The 26375-nt window shown below is 36.5% G+C and overlaps 3 protein-coding genes across 10 annotated transcripts in view; 1 reads left to right on the top strand and 2 right to left on the bottom strand.

The window, feature by feature from the left end:
- Positions 1 to 925: 925 nt before the first annotated feature.
- LOC113513708 (mediator of RNA polymerase II transcription subunit 15) lies at positions 926 to 13829 on the bottom strand. The gene is given in 12 exon segments (XM_052901937.1): positions 926 to 1867; positions 2944 to 3041; positions 3044 to 3190; positions 3556 to 3658; positions 4406 to 4527; positions 5410 to 5570; positions 6364 to 6539; positions 8605 to 8743; positions 10917 to 11120; positions 11444 to 12109; positions 12797 to 12936; positions 13475 to 13829. Coding segments are annotated over 12 exon segments (2157 nt in total). The 5' UTR covers positions 13561 to 13829; the 3' UTR covers positions 926 to 1752.
- A 937-nt stretch (positions 13830 to 14766) lies between these two features.
- On the top strand, positions 14767 to 19812 carry LOC113516695 (probable RNA polymerase II nuclear localization protein SLC7A6OS). Its single transcript, XM_052901969.1, has 4 exons — positions 14767 to 15047; positions 16076 to 16380; positions 17681 to 17874; positions 19443 to 19812. The coding sequence occupies exons 1-4, from the start codon at positions 14901 to 14903 to the stop codon at positions 19736 to 19738; spliced, it is 942 nt and encodes a 313-aa protein (XP_052757929.1). The 5' UTR covers positions 14767 to 14900; the 3' UTR covers positions 19739 to 19812.
- A 1486-nt stretch (positions 19813 to 21298) lies between these two features.
- LOC113516641 (zinc finger protein ush) overlaps positions 21299 to 26375 on the bottom strand; it is a 291573-nt gene continuing 286496 nt past the window's right edge. For all 8 annotated transcript variants that reach the window (XM_052901992.1, XM_026901088.3, XM_052901994.1 and 5 more), the window contains one exon: positions 21299 to 26154. In XM_052901992.1, the coding sequence (XP_052757952.1) occupies positions 25756 to 26154 (399 nt within the window). In that variant the 3' untranslated portion in view covers positions 21299 to 25755. The remainder of the gene's footprint in view (positions 26155 to 26375) is intronic.

The following is a 26375-nucleotide window of genomic DNA, read 5'->3' as shown; positions in this document are numbered from 1 at the left end:
CAAAATAGTCAAGTTATAAAATCTTATCTTATCATAAAATGTCAAAGTTATAAAATAACAACTATAAGGTTTCTTTTTCTATACAACTTAGAATGGCAAACAAGCTGACGGCCCACCTGATGGAGAGTGGTAACCGTCGCCTATAGACATGAGCAGTACCATGGACATAACAGAGTATACTGTTTCGCCCATGATACCCCCCATGCGTTGCCATTCCTGAGGACTCAGGTGTTATTCCTCTGTACCCAGTAAATTCACGCCATATCCTACCGTTCAAACCGAAACACAGCCATGCAAACACAACTGCTTCACGGTTTTACTATATGGTGGTCGCCGTGTGGTCCCGGCATAGAATAGGCCACCCCTTCCTTTCGCGTGGGTGTCGTAAGAGGCGACTAAGGGAGGACGACAGATGAGCAGCAGCGTCCCTCTTAAAATGTCTTCAAAGCTTAACTGCAGTTGCCAATCCGCCTGCCAAGCGTGGCAACTACTGGCAAAACCCCCAAGGAGGAGGCTTATGTTCAGCAGTGGACAGTTAAAGGCTGATATGACGATGTTGAAGGCTACCAGGTTACAAAATGGTACAGTTCATATCACAATGTACGACTTTTATTTTTACAACAGATTTTTCGAAATTGTTAATTTTCATAAACTATCACAGACAAATATCACATTCGCTGATCCATTTTAAACATTTAAAATTAACAACTATTCAGAGGAGTCCACGATTACAATATCAAAGTTTCATATTACAATATCCATAGACAAAAGTTTTTAGCACAACGACAAGGTAACAGAATGTATTAAAATATTATACAAAAAAATAAAAAGATTTAACACATTCCTTGTATTAAAGGAACGTATGTTAAACAATCCAGATCTTAATATTAAAAAAAAAATCACAAAAAAAAAATACTAAAAAGACAGTTTTTCTGAGTTTTTCACTCACCACATAATCCAGAACGTGACGTCACAAAAGACTGAAGTCGAAGATTAATGGACTCATGTTTTAAAGGGACAGTAATTTTAACCAAAAATAACCGGTTGTCATTCAACAGAATACAAGAAATAACAGTTGGATAAACTGTTCGAGTACAGGTTATGTATGTACAAGTAAATGTGTCCACCAGAGGGAGACTTTGTACAAAAGACGATTGCTTGGGTACCTCTGTCCCATTCGTGTTGCAACCGTGAAGCAGTTGTGTTTGCATGGCTGTGTTTCGGTTTGAAGGGTGGGATATGGCGTGAATTTACTGGGTACAGAGGAATAACACCTGAGTCCTCAGGAATGGCAACGCATGGGGGGTATCATGGGCGAAACAGTATACTCTGTTATGTCCATGGTACTGCTCATGTCTATAGGCGACGGTTACCACTTTACATCAGGTGGGCCGTCAGCTTATTTGACATTCTAAGTTATATATAAAAAAAAAAAAAATTTCTTGGTCAATAATACTGGCCCTTTTCTAGTCACTCTGAGTTACATACTTATATCAGTCAGTTCTGTCCACTTAGTATCTATACATGCAATACAAGTTTAGTACTCGACCAAGCGATCGATCTTATAAGGGGCTGCATTCTGAGTGAACGAGCGAATTAGTAGGTAGTCTGGGATCAGTTAGTCCAAGGAAGCAACCACGTGACGTGGGGTCACTCACAACCCGAACAAACGATCACGATCTACACGAAAAATCTAGTGTAGATTCGTTAATTAAGTGACTATACATACAGCGAGTTCAGAGATCGGGCAGCTCAAAGCCCGAGCGAGTGGACGGGTACGTAGTTGGGCGGCGCGGGCGCACACGCCTGCCTCACGCTCATCTCCCACGCGTCCAGCAACTGACCCAACGAGCAGTTCTTTGGTAGACTGTAAAAAAATATTTATTTTAATCTCCACGCATTTCTACATTCATTTTTGTATAAAATTTAAATGTACACAGCTTGCACACATTTTTGATAACAAATGTATTTTCAATCCACCAAAGGATCAAGGTGTCACAAAAGTTTTTGGTCCTTCGAGCCGGATTTGAATAGTAACGTCCAAAATAATAAATTAGTTAATAATTGTCAATTTACTGAGCTGATGTATATGGATATGAATAAATGTCGAATTAAAAAAAAATATTATAAGGAATTATTCCATTTTTTTTAAATACAAAGTCAGTATTCCGATTCGTCTGCTTCGTATTAACGTGAAGTCGGGGTCGATAGCTAGTTGCCAATAGGCGATATATTGGGGGAAAGGGATTATTAGTAATGGGGTCTCATTGCTAGCAATGTACTCTATAAGGTCGACCTCTATGCGGTCTCCACTGGAAACCATCGTGGTTAATTCTCGTAGAATTCTTTGCGATGGGGTAACTGGCCTGCTTTCATCTTCACCTATCATCTGTCACTGGTGCCCCACCAGCGTATACCGTTAGTGCAGGCGGGGCTACCATTCCATTATTATCCATAAAGAAAATAAGCTTTTATAATAAGTTTTTTAAAGAAGTGGATCTTTTTAAATACTCTTCAAAACAAACTTATAAAAAAAAACTTTCTAAAATATTTCTTCAAAACCTTTAATTTTATTTTGTCATATCCATTGATATATATATATATATATATATATATATATATATATACATATACCCATTTAATGATGTGAACACACACATACATGGACGGACGCACGCACGCATGCACGCACGCACGCACGCCGCACGCATGCACACACGCACGCACGCACACACACACACACACACACACACAATCTAGTAACTATTGTTATGATATACTATAGTGTAGTTTTTTATTTTTATTTCCTTCAAAATTTTATAATTACTTTAGCCACGACAAATTTATATCGCTAAGCCAGTGAAAACCTGTTATTGGCTTCTTATATGGACAAGTTGTAATTGTTTGAAGCTATAAATTGTAAGGTTGTATTGTTCATGTGACCTGGCGAGGCGCGCGTCCATGGCGCGGTCGAGGCGCGCGAGGAAGGCGTGCGGCGGGCGCGGCGGGCGCGGCGCGCGTGCTGCGCGTGCGGCGCGGCGCGGCGGCGGCGCGCGGGCGGCGCGGCCGGGTAGCGGCGCGGCACCTCCACGTGCAGCGGCGGCACGCACGGCAGCCGCGCGTCGTCCAGCGCCGCCACCAGCGACACGGCGCCGCCGCCGCCCGCCAGCTGCATCGTCTCCAGCGACACCTGCCCCCCGCAACACACCCTATTATTACCACGTTCCGGACGACTTTTTCATGCAAACGAGCTCATAGCTCACCGTCACCTTTAGATGTAAACAGCACCATGGACATAACAGAGTGCACTGTTTCGCCCATGATACCCCCCATGCGTTGCCATTCCTGAGGACTCGGGTGTTATTCCTCTGTACCCAGTAAATTCACTGCCACATCCCACCCTTCAAACCGAAACACAGCCGTGCAAACACAACTGCCTTACGGCTGAAACACGAATGGGTCAGAGGTATCCAAGCAATCGACTTTTGTACAAAATCTCCCTCTGGTTGTTCAAAGTTAATTCTTCAAATTATATTAAAAAAAAAAAAAAGTTACCTTAAACCTGGAGTCGAGCCTGGCTATTTCACCCTGCAGCACGTCTGGAATGTCCATGGTTGGCTCTTCTACCTTTGGCGGTATGTAAGGTGGCGGCAAATTTCTGCCAAAATAGAGATGTATATTAATTATTTATTTATTGGATCACTCATACATATACATTTTATTTTTATTTTATTTATTTCTAAAAGACACACCAACAATATGCTCACAACAATTAAGCAGACAATATACAATGTTATTAGTAAGTAAAAGAGAAAAAACTACTATTACAAAATGCATAAATCTAAGTTTGAACAAAAACATCTCACTCCTCACTACCAAGCTTAAGGCCATATGAACACATCAATTAAAGGTGTATACAGCTCTCACAGATAAGCGTCAATGTACACTAACTAACAATTATACAATTAGAAAAGGCCCAACTACCAATCCATATATATCCATACTCATACATACTACATAGTATAAAACAAAATTGCTTCCCGTCTGTCTGTCCCTATTCATGCCTAGATCTTCAAAACTACACAACAGATTTTTTTAATAGATAGAGTGATTCAAGAGGAAGGAATTTGATCTATCTCGTAGGGTTCACTCAGCATTTGCAGTGTAAGCGTAAAAAATTGTTTATACTTACGACATCACATTAGAAACCTTTTTTTTTTTATACAACTTAAAATGGCAAACAAGCTGACGGCCAACCTGATGGAAAGTGGTAACCGTCGCCTATAGACACGAGCAGCACCATGTAAATGTATATTGCTGGCAATGGGGCTACTTATCCCCATTATTAACAATCTCTTGTCCCTCCAACACATAAGCACTAGGCGTGATAATAATTGTTACTAACTTGATCTCGGGGCCGTTGAGAGCATCGAGCGTGGAGCCGAAAGTGCGTTTCAGCGTGTGGTTGGACAGCGGAGACTGGAGGCAGTTGTTCACTACCTCTAGAAGAGGATTGAATATTTGCTCCTGTAACAATTAGGTACAATGTAAACTTTTATGTATCATCGGCGAAACAGTATACTCTGTTATATCCATGATACTGCTCATGTCTATAGGCGATGGTTACCACTTTCCATCCGGTGAGCCGTCAGCTTGTTTGCCATTATAAAATTCTATGATGTTTGGTTGAGCCGTTAAGATGGTAAAAAGTAACAAACAAACAAATAAATTCATTTCATAATTTATAATATTAGAAAATAAAGTAGTGTGGTCCCAGCACAGAATGGGTCATGCCTTCCTTTCTCATGGTTGTCGTAAGAGGAGGCTAAGAGAACTTCATGGTAGAGGGATGGGCAGACAGCACCCCTGTTAAACCATCACCAAAGCCTAACTGCGGTCGTTAACCCGACAACCAAGCATGAAAACTACTGGCAATACTCCCCCCCCCCCTCCTTATAAGGGAAACCTATATTCAGCAGCGGACAGTTAACCGCTGATATGAGGAGGGAAAGGGATTGTTAGTAATGGAGCTTGACAGCCCCATTGCTAGCAATACGCCCTATCAGGTCGTCCTCCATGTGGTTCCCTCTGGAAACCATCGTGAACAATTCTTGATGAATTCGTCACGATGGGCTAACTGACCTGCTTCATCCTCACCGATCATCCTTCACTGGTGCCCCGCCGGTGTATACCGATAGCGCGGGTGGGGTTACCATTTCATTATCACCCATAAAACAAACAAAAAAACAGCTGATATGATGATGAGGGAAACTTCCATTTACCTATTAATACTGCGGTTGTTAACTCAGAGAACTATGTTCCTATGACTATGTTCCTCCTGGAGCCAATGTTCAGCAATGGAAAGTTAATGACTAATATGGTAATATTAGTATTTCAATTATCACTTACCTTCCCAGTAGAAGGCATACCAACGCCGACGCCCTCACCTCGCCTGAAATCCAGCTTCTCCAGCACCACCTCGCATTTGATTAACGTCTCCAGAGGCATTCTCTTGTTTGGGTTAGACAGGATGTCCAGCAGATTCTTCATCTTTGTTAACTTCTCCACATCTATTAAAAAAAAAAAAACAATATTTAATATAAGATTTTTATAAAGGACTATAAACGGAGTCCATGGAATTTACACAAAACAAAATAATGTATATACTAAGTAATAATAATAACTTTGTTGCATAACCATGATTGTAACAAACTCAGCACTGGAAATTACAGTAAAAGTAGGTACGAATTCATTTGTACAATTGGATCAGTTTAAACATCTGTGTCTGAACTAGGTTATAAAACCTGTATCTCAGACAACAGCGCTCAACCCTCATTACATAGTATAATATTAGTTCACCTAAATATTTAGTGCTACATATAGAATGTTGATTTTATATAAATGGTCAGATATTTATGTATATCCATTATTAGGCAAATAAATAGATATTGTATCTAAAATACATAGATATTAATTACTATATATTATCGACCCCTAATATCAAGTTGTTTAAAAAATCAACTGATATGCGTGCATAAGACATGTTAAGAACGTATATGAAACTAGCAACCCCATCTGACTTCGGCTATACTTATCTAAGTAGAGGATATCTTTTTTTTTAAATAATTTATAACAATATTAAAGCCATTTTAGAGATTAGCCAGAACAAACAGACAGACATTTTACTTTATTTTGGTGTATGTCCCGTATATATATTCATATATATGTAGTAAAAAACGGTTATTTTAATATTACCAACAGACACTCCAATTTTATTTATATGTATAGATTTGTTGAGTTTGACGGTATGTAAGGATGTTATCCTTAATTATTATATGACTGTAATTAACGTGTGAAACTCACTCTCTCCTTCGCTGACCATCCGATGCACCATCCTGCGCAGAGGTTCGATATACTTGGACAACTGTCGGACTTTATCTTTGTAAGCCGCTTCTTCGCCGCTAGGGGACGCCACGCCAGCACCGACGGGAGTGTTCAGTGAGGAGGACGGAGACGCCACCATACCCATACCGACGCCTCTGGTAGAACAAAATTTGTAAATTTTATTATTTTATTTTACATTTTCTAAATAGAATCCCGGTTTCGGTTACTAATCGAAAACACGTACGTTAGTGAGCTCCGCAAAATATTTATAAAATTAATCACTTAACACAATAATCACTAGCAATTACAATCAAGAAGTGATCAAACTTATGCGAGAAAACTTCAATTATTAATTTGTCCTCATAACCTTTGAAGTGCAAATCAAGCGTTTTCAATCAAGTGAGTGCTTACCTACCCACAAATTATCGAGAAAAACATACATCAAACAGGTGTGACAGGTGACTTGTGAGAATTAACAATTGGATTAGTGTTGCTAACATAAAAAAAAAATCTTGCCTATTAGTGTGACCATAATTTAAATTACCCTAAATTGACATAAACGCTCAAAAATGGACCAAAACATTTTGAAGTTACTACTAACAAAACTTGAAAATTAAATCAAATAACTTATACAATTACCATAGCAGTTATAAAAAAACGTTATGGTGGCATAAGATGTAAAATTAAATACGCTAATTGAGGAAAATAAATATTTGAAAATTAAAGTAACATATTTAGAACAAAAACTTAAAATAATTAAAAAAGAAAAACGAATGAATAATTTGGTAATTTTTGGAGTCCAAGAAAACGGCAAAAGCGAGGGTGAACTTGTTGATTGTGTAAAAAAAATCATACAAGAATCGGGTATTCCCTTTAACAGTTAAGAAGTAACATTTACAGGATTAGAGCGCCATCTACACTAATGGAAAAAATTAAGGGATCAAAAAAAAAAATCAAATTTGTAGGTGATTTGCAATAAGTTGTAACTTGGAGAAAAATCATCGTAGAGACATTAAAAAAAGCAAATTGTAGCTCCGAGTGCCTAGTTTTTGAGTCTAAAATCTAAAAACATTTCATTCAATTTTTTTATAGGTAATTTTGAAAAAAAACTACTGATAAAAAGTTTAATATTTTTTTGTTTTTTTTTACCTCTACGGTTTTGAAAATAAAAATTTGACATATTCACCAGATAACTTGTTTCTTGTCAGACAACTTGTTTGCAGATAACTTGCAATGTGAAGCGCTTAATCAAAAATATTGAGGAAATCCCTTATGTTAAATATGCTTTTTACAGCTCAATATATTTACAAAAACCCCACAAAGTTTCAATTTAATCCATTCAGCCTTTTCTTTGTTTTACTCGATCAAATTTTTGTATATAAAAAAAATTTTTTTTTCAAAAAATTCAGAAAATATTACTAATTGATTTTTCTAATTAAATTTACATATTTTAAACACTGTTTGCAATAAAAATGTGCAAAAAGGCGAGAATTTTTTATTTCATTTTTTAAAGCTTTTTGGTACGAAAGGTGTGAGCCTTCAATTTCTTCAAAAATTGAAAGTGTCTCAGTGCAATGTGTGTAACTGTGCACATTGCACTGGGACACTGGCTAAAAACACAGCGTCGGTTTACAGCCAGTCCCTCTTTTAACAAAATAAAACAAAAATGCAAATGGGTATGACTGCAATATAAATCATACGTATATCATCATATCATCCCATAAAGTAATTAATAAAGCCTATAGAAACATCTTTTGTCGTGTGATTCAAGCATAAAATAAGCCACTCCTTTCTTTTCCGTGGGTGTCGTAAGAGGCGACTAAGAGCATTTAACGGTCTAGGCAGCAGGCAGCAGCGTCCCTCTCAAAACTTCACCAAAGCCTGATCGCAATTGCCAACCCGCCTGCCAAGCGTGGCAACTATTGGCAATAGCAAACTAATGACAATTCAGTGTCAATATGTGATATGATGATGATAAAATGGTAACCTCCATGACCGTTCCTTATGGCAGTCTATGGGGGGGGGGGGGGGCGAGGCTATGTCCAGCAGTGGACGGATAATGGCGGAAATGATGATGACGATAGAAACTTCTGTTTAACTGTTAACTCTACCATCAAATAGCTTGTTTGTATGCTGTTTCGGGTTTTAAGGTTTCTGCGAGTCAAGGTATTGATGTCACAGTGCCTAGCAAAAAGAAATAAGTATGGCAGTGAGAGTAACCTTTGGTGCGGCGCGACGTGGTGCGGCAGGTGCTGTGGCGCGGAGGGCGAGGGGCTGCCCACGCCGCCCACGCCGCCGCACGAGCCCAGCGCGCCCAGCGACATCGGCGACGGCATCGTGCTCGAGCCGCCCATCACGCCTGCCACACACACACAAACATATTATATCCTGAAACTGGTTAATAAATATTTTATTCTGGTACAACACGTTGTCGGGAGGAGGTACAACACGGTGGGGGGAGGGGGGATTTTTTTTTATACAACTTAGAATGGCAAACAAGCTGACGGTCCACCTGATAGAAAGTGGTAACCGTGGCCTATACACATGAGCAGTACCATGGACATAACATAGTATACTGTTTCGCCCATGACACCCCCATGCGTAGCCATTCCTGAGGACTCAGGTGTTATTCCTCTGTACCATGTAAATTCACGCTATATCCCACCCTTCAAACCGAAACACAGCCATGCAAACACAACTGCTTCACGGTTGTAACACGAATGTTGTTTGGCTCTCTTATTAGCTAGCCATGTCAATCGACTTCCACGCGATTCTCCTTGGACTAATAGTTGTTGAATTGATCATGATGACTTACCTGCAATATACTTTGTTAGGCCGACCTCCTCGTGGTCCCCTCTTAAAACCATCATGCTGAATTTCCGGTCTATTCATAACCATGGGCTAACTGACCTGCCTTTTCTTTCTCATCTATCATCCCTCACTGGTACTCCGCCAGCATTTACCGTCAACGCGAGCGGGTTTACCATTCCATTATCAACCATTAAAAAAAACTAACCTGCTTGGGGGGAAAGGATTGTGAATAATGCGGACTACCAGTCCCATTGCTCGCAATATACCTTGTTAGGTCGACCTCCTCGTGGTTCCCTCTGGGAACCATCGTGCTGAATTCTAGGTGTATTCGTCACGATGGGGTAACTGACTTGCCGTTTCATTCTCACCTATCATCTTGCACTGGTGCCCCGCCAGCGTATATACCTATAACGCAGGCGGAGTTACCATTCCATTATCATCCAAAATTTTTTTTTTATACAACTTAGAATGGCAAAGCTGATGGCTCATCTGATGGAAAGTGGTATCCGTCACCTATAGACATGAGCAGTACCATGGACATAACAGAGTATACTGTTTCGCCCAAGACACCCCCCATGCGTTGCCATTCCTGAGGACTCGGGTGTTATTCCTCTGTACCCAGTAAATTCACGCCATATCCCACCCTTCAAACCGAAACACAGCCATGGAAACACAACTGCTTCACTGTTGAAACACGAATGGGACAGAGGTACCCAAGCAATCGACTTTTGTATCTCTAAAAAAATACATTGTCTGCAAGAAAAGGTTTCTTGACAACAGTGGGAGTGTTTGTCCCTAATCCATTAGTTACTAGTAGTTAGGTAACTTGAAGCAAGTCATGCTAAATATAAGGTCCAGACTGGTGGGGGCGTGGAGGGCTGGGTTGCTACTTGTGGGGACAGGTCTGCTTATGTTTACTTGTTTATTTTCCATTATAGCCACAGTACCCATCGTCATCATATCAGCAGTTACTGTCCACTGCTGAACACAGATCTCCTCCATAAGAAACGAAACAATTCCTTATGACAACTTACCATTGGGGCGATTTTGCCATTAGCTACCCTGCTTACCCTACAGTACCCATACAGATGTAAAATTATCTTGTATATATAATAGTTTGAAAGGAGTAACTGTTGAGATTCTTGCGGATTCTTCTCAGCAGATAACAACATTCTGAATCTAACAGTAATTTTAGGTGAATTTACAGTACAGGGATAACACCTGAGAAGAATGGCAACGCATGGGGGGTTGTGGGCGAAACAGTATACTCTGTTATGTCCATGGTACTGCTCATGTCTATAAGCGACGGTTACCACTATCCATCAGGTGGGCCGTCAGCTTATTTGCCATTCTAAGTTGTATAAAAAAAAAGACTAGAAATTAGGGAAGATTGTTCATAGAGACTCCAATGACCCTATTGCTAGCAATACAGCTTATCGAGTCGACCTTCACAATGTCCCCCTCCCAAAGACATCTAATCTGACCATGTCATTTCTTATTAATCCTCTTTAGAACTTTGCCAGGTATTCACTGGTGCTGAACAAATGTGTACCCATAATGCACTTCTATTCCATTAAAAAAGGCATAATAAGGCTGTATAAATACTTTCCTTAGCCAAGCACATACTATTCTATACAGAATCATAAAGCTCTGGTCCCTCGTCTATATAATTTAAAACATAACAGTACATTTTCCATACAATTTTTAAAAACAGAACTCACCCATAGATACGGGACTAGGTCCGCCCATATTAGGAGAGGGCGCTGATGGTGAAGGGCTCTGCCTTAGGAACTGATTAGGGGGCGGAGCCCTGGCTTGTGTGTATCCGCTGAGCATACCGCCAACGACCTCTTGCTTGTTCTGCACCCGATTTTGCATATGTAACATATTCATACCAACAATTTGATTGTTGCCCATGCCACCAACTGCAAATAATTACGATAATTTAATATATTGTTTAAAAAAACTTCATAACAAAATTAGTATATAATTTTTAAACAAAAAACAGTAGTAATATGTTCTAAATATTAATAGTACGAAATAAAACATGTTGTGTAGCTTGAATCCACTTACTGTTATATTTAAAATGATGAAAAAACTAAAGATTTAAACTTAGCTTGCATCATAGAATACATCAGAATTTTTTTGTTGTGAGCATGGTCTACTTGGCCATCCCTTAAAATATTTAACACCATGTAGACTATTCTAAAAACCATAACCTAACCTAACCATACTGTAAGAAACTCACCCATTTGTCCTGCCATCTGTCCTTGCATCGCATTGGGCGCCATCTGTCCTCCCATACCCCCATTCACCTGATTACAGGGCATTTGTCCTCCCATAGTGTTAGCTGCACTCATTGGCACCTGCATACTATTTGACATCGACATATTTGGCATCATCTGTCCCTGAATACCTGGCCCGGACAACTGGTTCTGCAGCTGATTCCCCATAGGATTTCCCATACCAACCATACCGCCAACCATGTTATTCCCCATTTGCCCCTGATTTGGAACCATACCCATATTCCCACCCAATTTGCTCTGCATCTGCATATTCATTTGAGGTCTTTGTGTCATTGTTTGGAGTAGGTTAGTAGCTGTTTGAGCCTGAGGCCCCCCTTGGGACACTATGGGGCCTTGCTGCCCCATCTGAGGTTGCATGCCCATCCCTGGATTTGGGCCCATAACTCCCTGCTGCTGCATCTGTCCTTGTGGACCCATGTTCATCATCTGATTTCTGGAGCCCTGAGATGCTAAATTCTGCAAGGCATTGATTGGATCTGTGGTCATGCCAGACTGATTGCTGGGACCTTGCTGACCTTGGCCTTGTTGATTTTGCACTTGAGAGTTTGCTTGGTTCTGGTTACCTCCCTGCATAGAAGGACCTCCTTGGTTTGGCTTTGATTGCATGGCTGCAAGGATAACAGATAATAATGTCAAAACTGAACTAGTATTTATCCTATCATCATGTTTATTTGTACAATTTTCCTTCATTGTAATTATAATGAATAAGCAAACAATTTTAATAAGCAACAACATTCCAAACCTAGAAGTAGAATCATAAAAGATGATAATTTAAAACAATTATGTAGTAAACAAGTATATTTGAATAAAGACAATTTAATATTGAAGAAAAATATAATAAATCAAAAGTACAAATAAAGATTGAATATGGAATTTTATAAAAAATATATATTCCACAGATTTAAAATATGTATAAAAAAAATATTCTCTTGTTTATTATTATTAAAAAAAATATAATTTATATATTTGCTATAGTTATGAAACTTTGCTAAAACTTTGAAAATTAATGATAATATTGTTCATTTATTATATTTATACTGTAACATGTGAGATGCAGTGAGAAAAATACAGTAAAATAAAAAAAAAAAACAATAAAAAGAAATCTTATTGGGAAAAGTTGCTTATAGGAGAGAATAGGAGTATAAAAATACTTACCTTCTGGAAAATATTTTTACTTATTTTTTTACTAACTAAGCTATGTAGAATAAATAATTTATAAAGAATGTTACTAATATAGAGTGTTCACTGTATTATATACTTATTTAATCTTATTAAAAAATACAGTTAAAGCTTACACATTTCCCGAACGTGAAGTATAAGTTTGGCAATCATGTTCATATACTCTTCTCTAGTTTTAGCCTTAGAAAACACATGGTTCTCCATTTCACTACTATTACGTGCCACTTGCATTCCAGACCTCTGGATAACATCCTCTCTGAAAAAAAAAGTAATTTGAATAAACCTGTAGTGCTATTCCATAACGCCAAACCTGAATTAAATTAGTAGATACACAAGTGATTTTTATTTCACTTTGTACATTATTATATTATTATCATTTACATTTATCTTATTCAAGGTTTTAAAGTTTAGTTTAATGACCAGTCACTTGCCTGACGTCAACCCCATAGTTAATGCATTTGTTGGTGGTATCCATCACATACAGTATGAAGGAAAGTATTAAGAAAAAATAAAGTCTTTGGAAGAGAGTAAAGGAATTTGATAGAATGAGAATAAAGTGTTAATGGGGAAAAGGGGAAAAGAGACACTGCAATTGTGAAGGAGATACTGGTGTATAATACGTATATCCTTACTCCAAAACCAGACAGATGATTAGAGAACACTCCTGCCTTTGCATACTATTATGCTATATATTAGTAATATCCAAAAACAGCATCTATGCTTGAGATAGGTTCTACCAACTAAGATCATTTCACATTCTATTAAATTAAAAAACAATCAGATGAAACACTTACATTTTGGTCACAACGCCTTGTCGAAAGTTGGGCGTTCTCCAGTCGTCGTTGCCCATTGCATTAAAATTCTTTAAGTTATTATCCATATTTACTTAATATTATCACACAATTACTGTTTATTGCGTTTTTGTATGAAAATTTCTGACCTCCTTATCTAATTAGTGATACTTTCTGTTTCTGACCACGAATAGTACAGTGTAAAGTACTTGCCACTAAGGTGATTGAACTGGAGGTTAACTAAATAAAATCATCACTATTTCATCAGTCGTAGTTGTGAACTAAGGACACAAAATCAGAAATGAAGTTTATGACACATAAACTACACAACAATACAACCACAGATTAGAAATATTGAAGTAGAATACACACATAAAACGAATATACAAAATAGCATTGTAAAAGAAAATACAAAACGAACTAGGGTTGCTATTCACTATTTTTATTTGATTTAATCTATAATTTTTTTTTGTTGGATGATAATGGAATGGTATCCCCGCCTGCGCTAACGGGATACGCTGGGAGAGCACCAATGAAGAGTGATTGATGAAAATAAATAACAGGCTAGTTAGCCCATCATGATGAATTCATCAGGAATTAACCATGATACTTTCCAGGGGGAACTACGAAGAGGTCGATCTGGTGGAAATATTGCTAGCAATTGGATTTTTAGTCTCCATTACTAACAATCCCTTTCCCCCCAATCTATTAATATTATGACTTAGATTTAAATAAATTATGATTAATAATTTAATTGTAAAAGTTTACTCCCAATATCGTATCAATATATTAATTTTTAACCAAATAAATCTCTTCCGAGGATGTCGTAAAAGACGGTTAAGGAAGTTCAATGGTTAAGGGATGGTAAAGTGCCTTCTAAAATGCCACCAAAGCCTAAATGCGGTTGGTCCCCCCCCCCCCCCCCCCTTCATTATTATTTTGTCAGTAATTGGCAATTATTGACAAAATTCTTCAAAAAATGTAAGTATACTAATGTGTTATATATAATATAAACTACATATTTAATTGCGTAAATTTTATTATCCATATTATCGTTTTATTTCATTAATCAATTTATATTACATTTTAGGTAAAACCTACTGATTTACCGACAATATTTGAAAGAAGATAGTTGACCCGTGTCAAAACGCGAGTTCTCGACTTGTTGTTTAAGTCGAGATTATGAATCACTAATTTTGGGTTGAAAGACATTGACACTAATAATAGACATATTAACTGTCAATGTCAACATTGGCACTTCTATGTAATTATAGACTTATGTTTGATTTCCCTCCACAGTTTAGACAGACTATGTCTGAAGATTTTCCTGTTATTTGTCATTCTTTTACCTGCTTTGTTTATATATATACATATATATTTTTTATAATTTTAATAAATTTATAATAGGTAAGTGCTGAGATTTATTAAAATGACGACATCTACTGTATTAAGAGTTAAGCGTAGATTAGAAGATAATCCTCAAGATGCTCTGGTGATCATGTGCAAGCGTATGAAAACACAAACAGAAGAATTATCACCCTCTTTATTTGTATTCAGAGGCACTGTAAATACTCAGGTAATTCATTTGTTTAATTGCATTTTTATTATACTCATTGCCGCATGTAAGTCTGTTTATCCAATTGAAGCCGATTAATTGTATTTTTTTCTATATAACCTTATTACTTTTTTGCCAGCCATCACTATATCAGCCGTTAATTGTTCTCTGTTGAACATAGGCCTCCTTTTTGGAGGAGTTTGTCGGTAATTGCTACGCTTAACAGATGGGTTGGCAACTGCAGTTAGGCTTTGATGATGCTTTATATATATTATATTTATTATTATTTGCTTTATATTTATGTTATTAGAGATGTTGCTGTTCATTCCTTGACCATGAATTTGTCTTAGTCGCCTCTTACGACACCTATGAATGAAACTTCACTAACCCTAATCAGTCCTATATCAGACCAACCAATGAATTTCCACAATTAAAATATGTGTATGCTGCTAAACCATGTTTAACTAAAAAAGTATATATTAACTCATTTATTCATTTATTTATTGCTATTACATGTTGTAACAATATTGGTCTTAATTTACTAAAAGTATAGAATCAAACATGAACCCTGGAAGGGCACAGCAATCACATTAATAAATATTATATAAACTACATAACTAAATTTTTACATTATATATATGTATCGTCGATTAGTATAAAAAATAAAAAAAAAAAAATAATCATCATTAAATTAAAACAAACTCTCACTATATATCCTTCTCAAAGTAAGGTTAATGGATACTTTTAGGTCTTTAATGCAATAAAAATGTGTATTTTGTTGAATAAAGTTTTAAAGTTATGGAGAATAATTTATTAAAATTACTGTAATTACATTTTTATTACACTCATCATATTTTCATTATGAATTTTTGCCCTTATATATTGTTTTGTCATAAATATCTTGAATCTACTCTGTGGCTATTTGTATACATTATTTATTTAAAATATGTATAGAAAAATAGGTATATTTCCTAATTTATGTAACCAAAACAAAGTTTTTATGTTTTCCCTAGATCTGTGATCTAAGTCTCGATTTCTAAAATTCACAGGAACCAATCAATGTAAAAGACATAACACCAAAAAGTGATGTGAAATTGAAACCAACACACGACGTCAGTGAGATCATAGACAAAATTAGAAAAGAAAGAAAAGATGTGTCCAGCCAGAGTCGATATGAGGTAGTCAATTGCAGTAGAGGATTGAAAGAAAACAATAATGTAGATAGTGACCAACTTTATCATTTGGTCGACTTAGAAAAAGCAGATACTAAGGAAAATGATGTGAAGTATGCATATGATTTGTACATAGCAGCAAAGCAAGATTTTGATGTTTCAATGTTGGATAATATTGTTAGGTAAGTTAGTTTTTATAAACCACAAAGGTGGCATACAGCCTGTCTGATGGTAAATGGTTACTGTAGTCTATGGACACCTGCAACATTAGGGGTGTGATGTGTATGTTGCAGCCTCTGAAGATATTGTCATACTGTAGGGAAAACCTCGGTAGGAAGTGTTATTTATTCTACTTTATTTAAGACTAGCTTTTATTTCTGACTTCATATGCATGACTGGGATAAAAGTAGCCCATGTCCTTCTCTATCCGATATAGTATTTGTATACCAAATTTCATAGTGATTAATTAAGTTGTTAAGGTGCTAAGAGGCAACAAACAAGTTCACTTTCACATTTGTAATGATTTTAAGTCATACATATTTTTTGCTATTTACAATTTCTATTACTTAATACTGAATTTTTTTCTCATAGCATTTTGTTGGTTTTATTTTTATATTTTGGTCTGTAGGGTATGAATGCCGTTGCCAGCTATTTATGCAAGAGGCATATCATGGGCTAAATAGTATATTATATTCTGTACCATTCATAAGTTCTAGTTACCATTAAGTTTGTATGGCATTCCCAGTGGTGATGTTTTTCATCATCATCATCATTACAGCCATTATCCATCCATTGCTGAACTTAGGTCTTCTTCATAGACAGCCTTAAGGAATGATCCTGTGCTACCTGTAACCACTGACTCCTAGTGGTTTGAGGTTGTTACGCTTTCTAGTGGTTTTCCTACATTCCGTTTATCCATCAGTTATCAGTTCTTCAAGCTATGTGACCAGCCCATTGTCATTGGAGGGAAGGGATTGTTAGTAATAACTTCTAACAGCCCTATTACTAGCGATATACCCTATATATACTCAGCATATATTTGCAAGCCACAGATCTAAGATAATTTAATTAATTAAAAAAGTCTTTTCTGAATTACTTTAATCATACATAATTTAAAATCATATTATTATTATTTCAGCTATTTTTTTTTTAATAATAATAACTGTCCATTGCTGAACATAAGTCTTCCCCATAACGGCTATAATTTGGCTAGTAATTGCCACGCTTGGCAGGTGGGTGGCAACAGCTGTTAGGTTTTCACAGATATTTTAAAAGGGACGCTGCCGCCCATTCTTTCCCCGTAAGCTCCTTTAGTTGCCTCTTACGACACCCACGGGAAAGGAAGGGGTGACCCATTCTATGCCGAGACCTACACGGCGAAGTTTTAAATCATACCTAGGACCTTATTATCCTAAGTAATGCATATAATAACATCAGTATTGTACATTTAATTTATTTTTATTTATCACTTATGTTTTCCAGTATAGAAGATTATGAAACAGATTTAATATTTGGATCGCACCGTGACAACGGACGACGGAGTCCCTCCACAGACAATGATGATGACGAAGACGACTCAAATGATGAAAACAATTGGCGGAATGACTATCCCGATTCAGAGCCTAGCAGTATAGATGAAGAAGACATGATTAGAGCAGTAGAAAGGTGTGATCTAGGTAAATAGTTGACTTACCATAGATAAAGAAATTTTATGTGTTTCCGTGAGCATTTGCGGAGGTCTTTTTTCCTATTTTACTTTTTAGGAGTAATAAATAGGTATATTAAAATAGATAAGCTCCTTAGATAAGTAGCAAACAAACGCTAATTGATAAGGTTTCGTTATTTTGTATATGGGAAAGAAGATGCTGCACGTTGCTGTCTCGTTCTGTCTCGTGCATGAAGTAGCGAAATTGTTTCTAATTATTATAAAAAATCTACAGGTTGCCATTTTTATTTTATTCTCACGTACCTTCTTAATTTTCTCTACAGTATACATCTCTTCTTTTCATGTAGGCTTGTCAATTTCGGATACTTCTTATTTGACCTTTCTCCAATATCTCCAATTTGTAATGTGTTTTTCGTCACAATTGATTTGGCATTCAAATCATACTTTGTATGAAAGTTGTTTTTCTGTCCCATCCGTGTTTCCCCCGTGAAGCAGCTTGTATGGCTGTTTCGGTTTGAAGGATCTGGCAATGGAGTTACAGAGTACAAAGGCTTGACACCGTCATTCTCAGAAATGACAATGCCTGAGATCATGATACTGTCCATGTCTATAGACGACGGTTACTACTTTCCGTCAGGCGGGCCGTCAGTTTGTTTTGCCATTCTAAATATAAAAAAGGCATGTGTGACATCTATTTCGAGCTTATTTGAATTGGTTGCCATTTGGTCCCAATTCAACAATAGCAAATTACCCTGCTGATTGCTGTAAGTACTGATTAGTTGATTATTTTGTTTAATTCCGCTATAATTAGCATGCGTACTAATAATAACCTAAAGATGCCTTAGTGTTTTAGTAAAACACGTGTCGCAACATGTGTGTTGACTGTATAACGGTCGGTGATTGATGATTAATATGGAAGGTTGTAGAACTTCTACTAATAATAGTAGCATACTACTATTAACACATGCGTAGGGATAATATTTATATTATTATATGTATCACATCTCCCATATTTAGAATTAACAAAATTTTTCTTCGTGCCTCCCACCAAATTGTTTATAATTACTCCTCTCCATCCAAAGGTTGCCTGGAAGAGATCGCTCTTAACGATAAGGTCGCCCATTGTTTTCTCATTGTGATTATTTCTTGTAATTATTTATATTTATAATAAATTTACTATTGTAATCTTTTGGAGGAAACAATAAAGAGTATCTATCTATCTAATGATAGCGGAATTAAACAGAATAATTCTAATCAACCAGTGATATGGACTTTCGCTTCTCGTGTGGTCTTGGCATAGAATAGGCCACCACTTTTCCGTGGGTGTCGTAAGAGGCGACTAAGGGAGGGTGAGGGATGGGTAGCAGCGTCCGTTTTAAAACATCTTCAAAGCCTAACTGCGGTTGCCAATCAGCCTGCCAAGCGTGGCAACTACTGCCAAAACCCCCCGATAGGTGGAAGCTTATGTTCAGCAGTGGATATCCGTGTAATAACATCTAATTCAGCAAAATGTGCTGTGAGTACGTCAAGAGTTTTACCAATTTTACAATCGAACCTAAGATTACCTTTTGATTGCAGACGACGATCTGTCCAGTGACACGGGTGAAGATAAAATATATGATGAGCCACCGGATATTTTTAATGAAGATGTCAAAAGGTATGGGGCGGCATACGCTAAGTACAAAGCTAAGGTCCTATCCGAAGATCCTGATCTGGCCAATAGTAGAGGTCTTGTCCATTCAGCGAAGATCAAGGAATTGGATGACAATAATGGCTATAAAGATGATAGTGATGATGGGTTTTATTATGGCCAAGATGAAGACACAGAGCAGTATCGGGAACAATATGGCAGTGATATCTCAGAATCGGATTGAACTGGTTATGTCCAGTTTTAACTAGTTCTAAGTGAATATTATTAGATAATTTTAAATATATAAATTATTTGATATTTCGTGAGTTTTATTATTATATATAGTGCCTACCCTAGATTGTGCTCAGAGGAATTGTTCTTATATGATGCCCACAGCCACTTTCTACCATCGTACGGCTCGCCATCGACGGGGAGTTCACCCTCATACTTTACAAGCTAGATGGTCGTGTTCAACGCGATGTCATTCCAATATTATCCATTTAACCTAAATACGCGGGCGGAAAGGGATTGCCCATCACTAGGGCACTAAGAATCCCATTGCTAGCAATATACCCAGTCAGGTCGACCTCCTCGCGGTTCTCTCTGGAAACTATCATAATTAATTCCGTATTCCGCCAACGTATCCCGTTAGCGTAGGCGGGGTTACCATTCCATTTTCACTCATCAAAAAAAAAAACCTAAATACGCCAAAGTATTTTGCATCAAGAATGTTTACGATTTTCAGCAGATAACCTATATGTTATAAAATATATAATTTGAGTATAAATTTTTTATACTTTACATATATTAACAGTCGTAGTTTTTTGTCGAAATTAGAGTATCAGTGCCAAAATAAAAATTACTGGAACAAAAATATTTCTAATGTTAATTTATTTAGGTACTTATTATAGTTTAATTATTTGACTATTGTATTTTTTAATGATCAATTGAGATAAGACCACTTACCATCAGGTGGACCGTCAGCTTGTTTGCCATTGTAAGTTGCATAAAAAAAGACATGCTAAGATTGTTAAGTATGCTAAGTATAAAAAAATACAGATTATGTATTTTTTATGGATGATAATGGAGTGGTATTCCCGCCTGTGTTAACAGGGTACCAATGAGAGATGATAGGTGAGAATGAAAAGGCAGGTCAGTTAGCCCATCGTGATGAATACACTTGAAATTTTCAGCACGATGACCACATGGAGTTCAACCTGATACCACACTATCTACTACTAGTCCCAGGGGGAAAGAGATTGTTAGTAATGGAGTCAAATAGCTCCATTACAAGCAATATACCCTGTCAGGTCGACCTTCACGTTGTTCCCCCTGGAAACAATCGTGGTCAATTCTAGTTGAATTCGTCAGGATGGGCTAACTGACCTGCTTTCATCCTCTGTGCCAGGTGCTCTGCCAGTATATACCGATAGCGCAAGCGGGGTTACCATATCATTATCACTCATTAAAAAAAAACTACTAGTCCAAACTACCAAACCCTTCCCCTCCAGATAATGTATGTTTTTTTTTTGATGTGTAAAAATGGTATGGTAACCCGCCTGCGCTAACGGGATACGCTGGCGGAGCACCAGTGAAGGGTGATAGATGAGAATGAAAACAAGCCAGTTAGCCTATCATGATGAATTCATCGGGAATTAACCATGATAGTTTCCAGGGAGAACTGCGAGGAGGTCGACCTGGTTGGGTATATTGCTAGCAATGGGATTCTCAATCTCCATTACTAACAATCCCTTTCTCCCCAGACAATGTATGTTGGGATGTAGAAAAAAAAAACAAGTAGATCTAATATGTGATAAATAATTTATTGTCTGGCGTATTTATACAATATCATTGTAGGACTACTTCGGTTGAAATTTATTACACATGTTGTCATCAGTTATATTAACTTTAAGACTTTTACGCTGCATGTTTTATAAGAGACTTCAATTAACGCGATAATTTAGGTAGATTATGATAATTTATCTAAATTACCTCGACCTGCCAACCCGCTTGCCAAGCGTGGCAACTATTGGCAGTGGATAGTTAAGGGCTGAAATAATAATCTCTACATAATCTTGACGTAGCACTGTATAGCAGACATGACAGTCTACAATGTCCCTTATAAAACATCATCAGTTGATTACCGTTTACATTCAACACTGATTTTTTTATTGTATTCGTGTATTTTTCTTTTAATTTTAAACTTTAGCGGAGTTTATATTATACATGACTGTTTAAATACACTATTAGGATTTAACGCGACGCGATTATAAATAATTAGTGCTTACATACCTGATTTTTATTGCCGACGTTCCGACGTAGGTTGCATCACGTTATAGTGGTCAAAGAAGCTGCATGAAATTACGGAAAAACACCCAATCTGGCAACGCTGGCGTCTGGAGGGAAAGGGATTGTTAGCAATGGAGTTTGACAGCCCCATTGCCCTAATAGGTTGACCTCCACGTGGTTCCCCTGGAAACCATCGTGAACAATTCTTGTTGAATTCGTCACAATGGGCTAACTGACCTACTTCATCCTCACCTATCATCCTTCACTGGTGCCCCGCCGGTGTATACCGATAGCGTGGGTGGGGTTATCATTCCATTATCAGCCTTTAAAACGCTGGCGTCTTCTGGCAGCCTGCGCAGCTTCTTGGCCACTACGACGCGGTGCAATTCGCGTCGAAACGTCGACAATAAAAATCAAGTATGAAAGTACTATTTGTCTGCGTTAGTGTATTTAAATATATATTTACAGAAAACATTTATTTTTAAGCCCTCGTTCAAAGTTAGTATTAAATAGATTTCCTATAATACTCTTATTTTAACCGTCATTAATTATTGTTATGGTACAGTCAGCGACAAAAGTCGATTGACAATATAAGTCGTTGCATTTTTTATTTTATATATAATCAGAAAATATTTAATTTAAAATCGTTTTCATTAGTCGTAAAGCGATTTATCTATGCAACGCGATATTTAGGAGTTTTAAAAATATAAATGTGTTGAAATATCCTTGGCGCTGATCGTACCTAAAGGACCTGTGCAAATAGATGGATAGTACTCAGGAAACTTTTTTTTACCAACAGGATGGACCAGAAATCGTTAGCCCTCTAACCTTCTAAGGGAAAATGTATCGATAAATTATACACAGTATAGAATAGTTAAGATATCGGGGAAGGATATAAGTTATACTACAATGGGAGTGATGGATTAGCGATAGGTTTTGAAAGTAATATTTGAAAATGTGATTTGAGAGTTATCAGTGCGTACCCTAAACGTGACGTGACGATGGAGTAAAAAAGTTTTGGGAGGATTTTGATGCCTTTATATTAGAAATTACAGAGAGATGGGCATGATTATAGTTTATATATAGTAGTTTTTATGTATGAATGGGAAGTACTCGCTAGTTTAGAAATTCTGCCTCAAATTATATATAATTAGAAAATAATCAACAAAAACCACAAGTCTCGATTCTACTGCCATCTAGTACTTCGTGTCTCGTTTTGTTTAGTAACCAACCACTTTAACGTACAGCTAACGACTTCGATATGATCTTGTAGTGAGATTATGGTTGATGCATTTAGCTCCTTGAGTACTTTTTACGAAGCAATATATTTTTTTTACATATTTATTTTTTAGTTCAGGAAAAAATAAATACTATTATGGGCTTAAAAATAAATGGTCAGTTTATAGCTTGTTGAAAGTAGAGATATAGGTTTAGGTGTGAACTGTTATATTTTTTACATAGCGTCTTTTTACACAAGTTAAGGTGTGAGATGTTGCTACATAGTACAAGGTAAAATGACTTTGGGATTTGTACGACATGCGGTTATTAAACGATGAAAAATTTTAATGCTTCTATTTTATAATAAATTATATTATATTTTTTTTATTGGTAATTGAACATGGATTTATCTTTATGTCTGTAGTAAATTATAATAAGTATAGAAAAGGATCGTTTACGAACGTTCATGCGTTTCGTAAACAATCGCTGTATTGTCATTTTTGACATTTGTTTATGATATCGATCGTGTCACGCTTTGCTTTTGTCTTGAGTGACTCTTTGAAAATAAAGTATTCACATTAAGTACTTGTCTTTAAATATTAAATTGAAACCCAAGTGGGGGGACCTAATAAAATACGTAACAATGTCGCTTATTTATTTTATATGTCACCACTTTCTATGCTATGTAAAAAAACATAAGAGGGTTTATATTTACTTTTCAATCTACAGGTAACAAATTCTTTATAACTTTTTTAATTTTAGTGTGTAAGAAAATTAATGGAGAACATCCCAAAATGATTGTTTCAAAAGTATTAGATATTGATTAATTTTACAGAAATGACTAATTTAAATTATTTACTTAACACTTTATATTAGTTTTTACACCTGTACCTATACTCATCTTTTGGAAATATCGGTGTGTATATTCGAGATGTCATCTTAAACTACAAGATTACTTCATTGTTTGTTATCGAGAACATAGACGTATGGCACATCGCATCAGATGCTCTATTTACGGTTTTTTTTTATATATTAATGTCATGATCATTACGTCTCTATGGTGCGTACAGGTGTGAACAAAAGTGTTAACTAGTTTACTTTTAATTTTATCACAAACACTTTCACATACCTGTACTTATACAAACAACAACGTCACAATAGTTGGAAGATCAACATTATCATTTCCTTTTGCACCTTCTGGTATTGTTAGGGAAATTTGAGACTCATTCCAAAGACAGACAGACAAACACAAATGAATACACAAATCGTATTATACGTAGTTAATCTACGGAATAAGTCTTGTATTCACTTAAATCTATAATTAAAGTTAGTGAGATACCTATAAATGCAAATTACGATTACTCTAACGATGCTTTGGCATAGACAAAACATGGTACATATTTTGATATTATTATTATTATTATTAAACAGCATTTTATAATAATATATTCTGAGTATCCGATCACAATCAGGGATAGTCAGTGACTTAATCAGTAATAGGAAATCAAAAATAATTGGCCATAACAAATATATGGATACTTTAAAAAAAAAAACATTATCTTATATTTGTATTATTTTTAGAAAAACCTGTTGTCGTTACTATAAAGTCGTGAGTTATTCTCAAACTCATTATAAATTGGAATAAGTGTTGTCGCCCATACAAGCGGCAAACAAATCTACCGATAGACACGTTTTCGCTACCTGTGCACGAGTTTTCTTATGTGTGTGGTAACGGAAATGTATCTACCGATAGATTTTAGATTAGAAATGCAGCCATGATTGTTAATCTGGGTACAATAATGTCTATGAAAAGGAATCTGAAATATTTATTAGTAATATTGGTATAGAGTAATTTGCTTCAGCTCAAACTCAAGAAATCTGTAGTATCACAATATCTGTTTTATATAAGTAAATGGAATTGGGCTAGTCACATTTTATCTTAATACCATGTATGAAATAGAAATAATGTTGCCAGTTGACGAAGATTCAAATAGTGGTTGGAATTTATTGGTATTTACTTATATTTTATTGAACTTTTAGAAATTTAGAAATTCCCAGCTCGGAATTTTATTACATAAATGTTATTAAGAATTGTAATACTATGAAAATAAAAAAAAAAAAAAAAAATTGAGAGGCCACTGGCATGTAAAAAGATACTTCGATCAAGGAATGAGCATTGTACAGCTTTGCAAGACATACCTATATAATATTCACCTAAGAATGATAATTCATATTAAACAAAATTAACAACAAACTAAGAACAAATTCAAATGGTAATAAAATTTAGTTACAATGTAATAATATCTTTACATGTATTTACAATTTGGTAGTTTTAACGTATACTTACTAATACAAAGACAAAGGTTAACTTTTTACCTACTAATAAATTTACACAACAAGTTTCGTAACAAAATTCTAATAATAAACGGGGGATCGCATACAATATTAGCCAAGTCATTTATAATATCCATTCGTTCATTCACTCGATTCATTCGCACGATCACAATGAAATTTTGAAACATCGATTTGGCTTGATATGCAGTACGATTAATGTATCGATTTTCTTATTATAAGTACATTGTTTATTGCACATAATTTGATTAACAATCCGAAATGAGAGGATATACGTATTAATCTAATTTTATAATTACAAACGCTCTGGAAGCAACTGAAGCAGTAGAATGCGATATCTCAAGATTAAACGTCACAGTTAGTCCTTTTCGTATCGACTGTACGCAACCATCACTTGTAGTTTCATACCACGGGCGAGTTGGTTACTCTGGGCTGGGGCGCGGGCACGTTGTTGTTCGCTGCAGCGTCTTGGTCGTTCGCTTTGCAGTAGAACTGCTTGTGTGCTTTGTATGTGTTGACGTATTTGAATGATATGTCGCAGGATTTGCAGTAGTTGGGTGTCTCTTCTATTTCGGCGTCGGGTTCTTTCTTTATGTCGACAGGGATGGGCGAGGTCTGCTCCTCTTGTTCTGGCTCGTCGATGGCGTGGACGAGACGGCCGTGCCGGACCACGTTGCCCCTGTAGGTGGATGTGTAGGCGCAGCTCCCACAGCGGTGGATGCGTTCGCCGCCGGCTGCCGGACTAGGTGACGTCGCCTCCCGGCTGTCCTCTTCTAAAACGCACGCTATGTAGCTTTCTTCCTGGAATGGAAGCATATAGTTGTAGAATCTTATTCATATTATAAAATTGTAATTAAATGATGTCTGAATATGGAAGATTTATTTAAAAATGAATTTAAAAAAAGGGGGGGGGGGTCTTAGCTATATATCTGTATGTTTGTTTCGGCATAACGCAAAAACTATTCCATTAAATAAAACCTCTATACAAACAGCACAAACTTGTACGTTAAGCTTTTGTCATA

The sequence above is a fragment of the Galleria mellonella genome, unplaced genomic scaffold, assembly GCF_026898425.1.
Source record: "Galleria mellonella isolate WM207_F2 unplaced genomic scaffold, CSIRO_AGI_GalMel_v1 utg83, whole genome shotgun sequence".
NCBI classification, from domain to species: Eukaryota; Metazoa; Arthropoda; class Insecta; order Lepidoptera; family Pyralidae; genus Galleria; species Galleria mellonella.
The sequence above is the reverse complement of the archived record's forward strand: the minus strand, read 5'-3'. Positions and strand labels throughout refer to the sequence as shown.

Bases quoted from the DNA above. Each gene is read 5' to 3' on its own strand.
- LOC113516695 (XM_052901969.1), top strand. From the start codon at position 14,901: ATGACGACATCTACTGTATTAAGAGTTAAGCGTAGATTAGAAGATAAT. The intron at 15,048-16,075 runs GTAATTCATTTG...TAAAATTCACAG, and splicing joins GAGGCACTGTAAATACTCAG to GAACCAATCAATGTAAAAGA. The intron at 17,875-19,442 runs GTAAATAGTTGA...TTTTGATTGCAG, and splicing joins AGTAGAAAGGTGTGATCTAG to ACGACGATCTGTCCAGTGAC.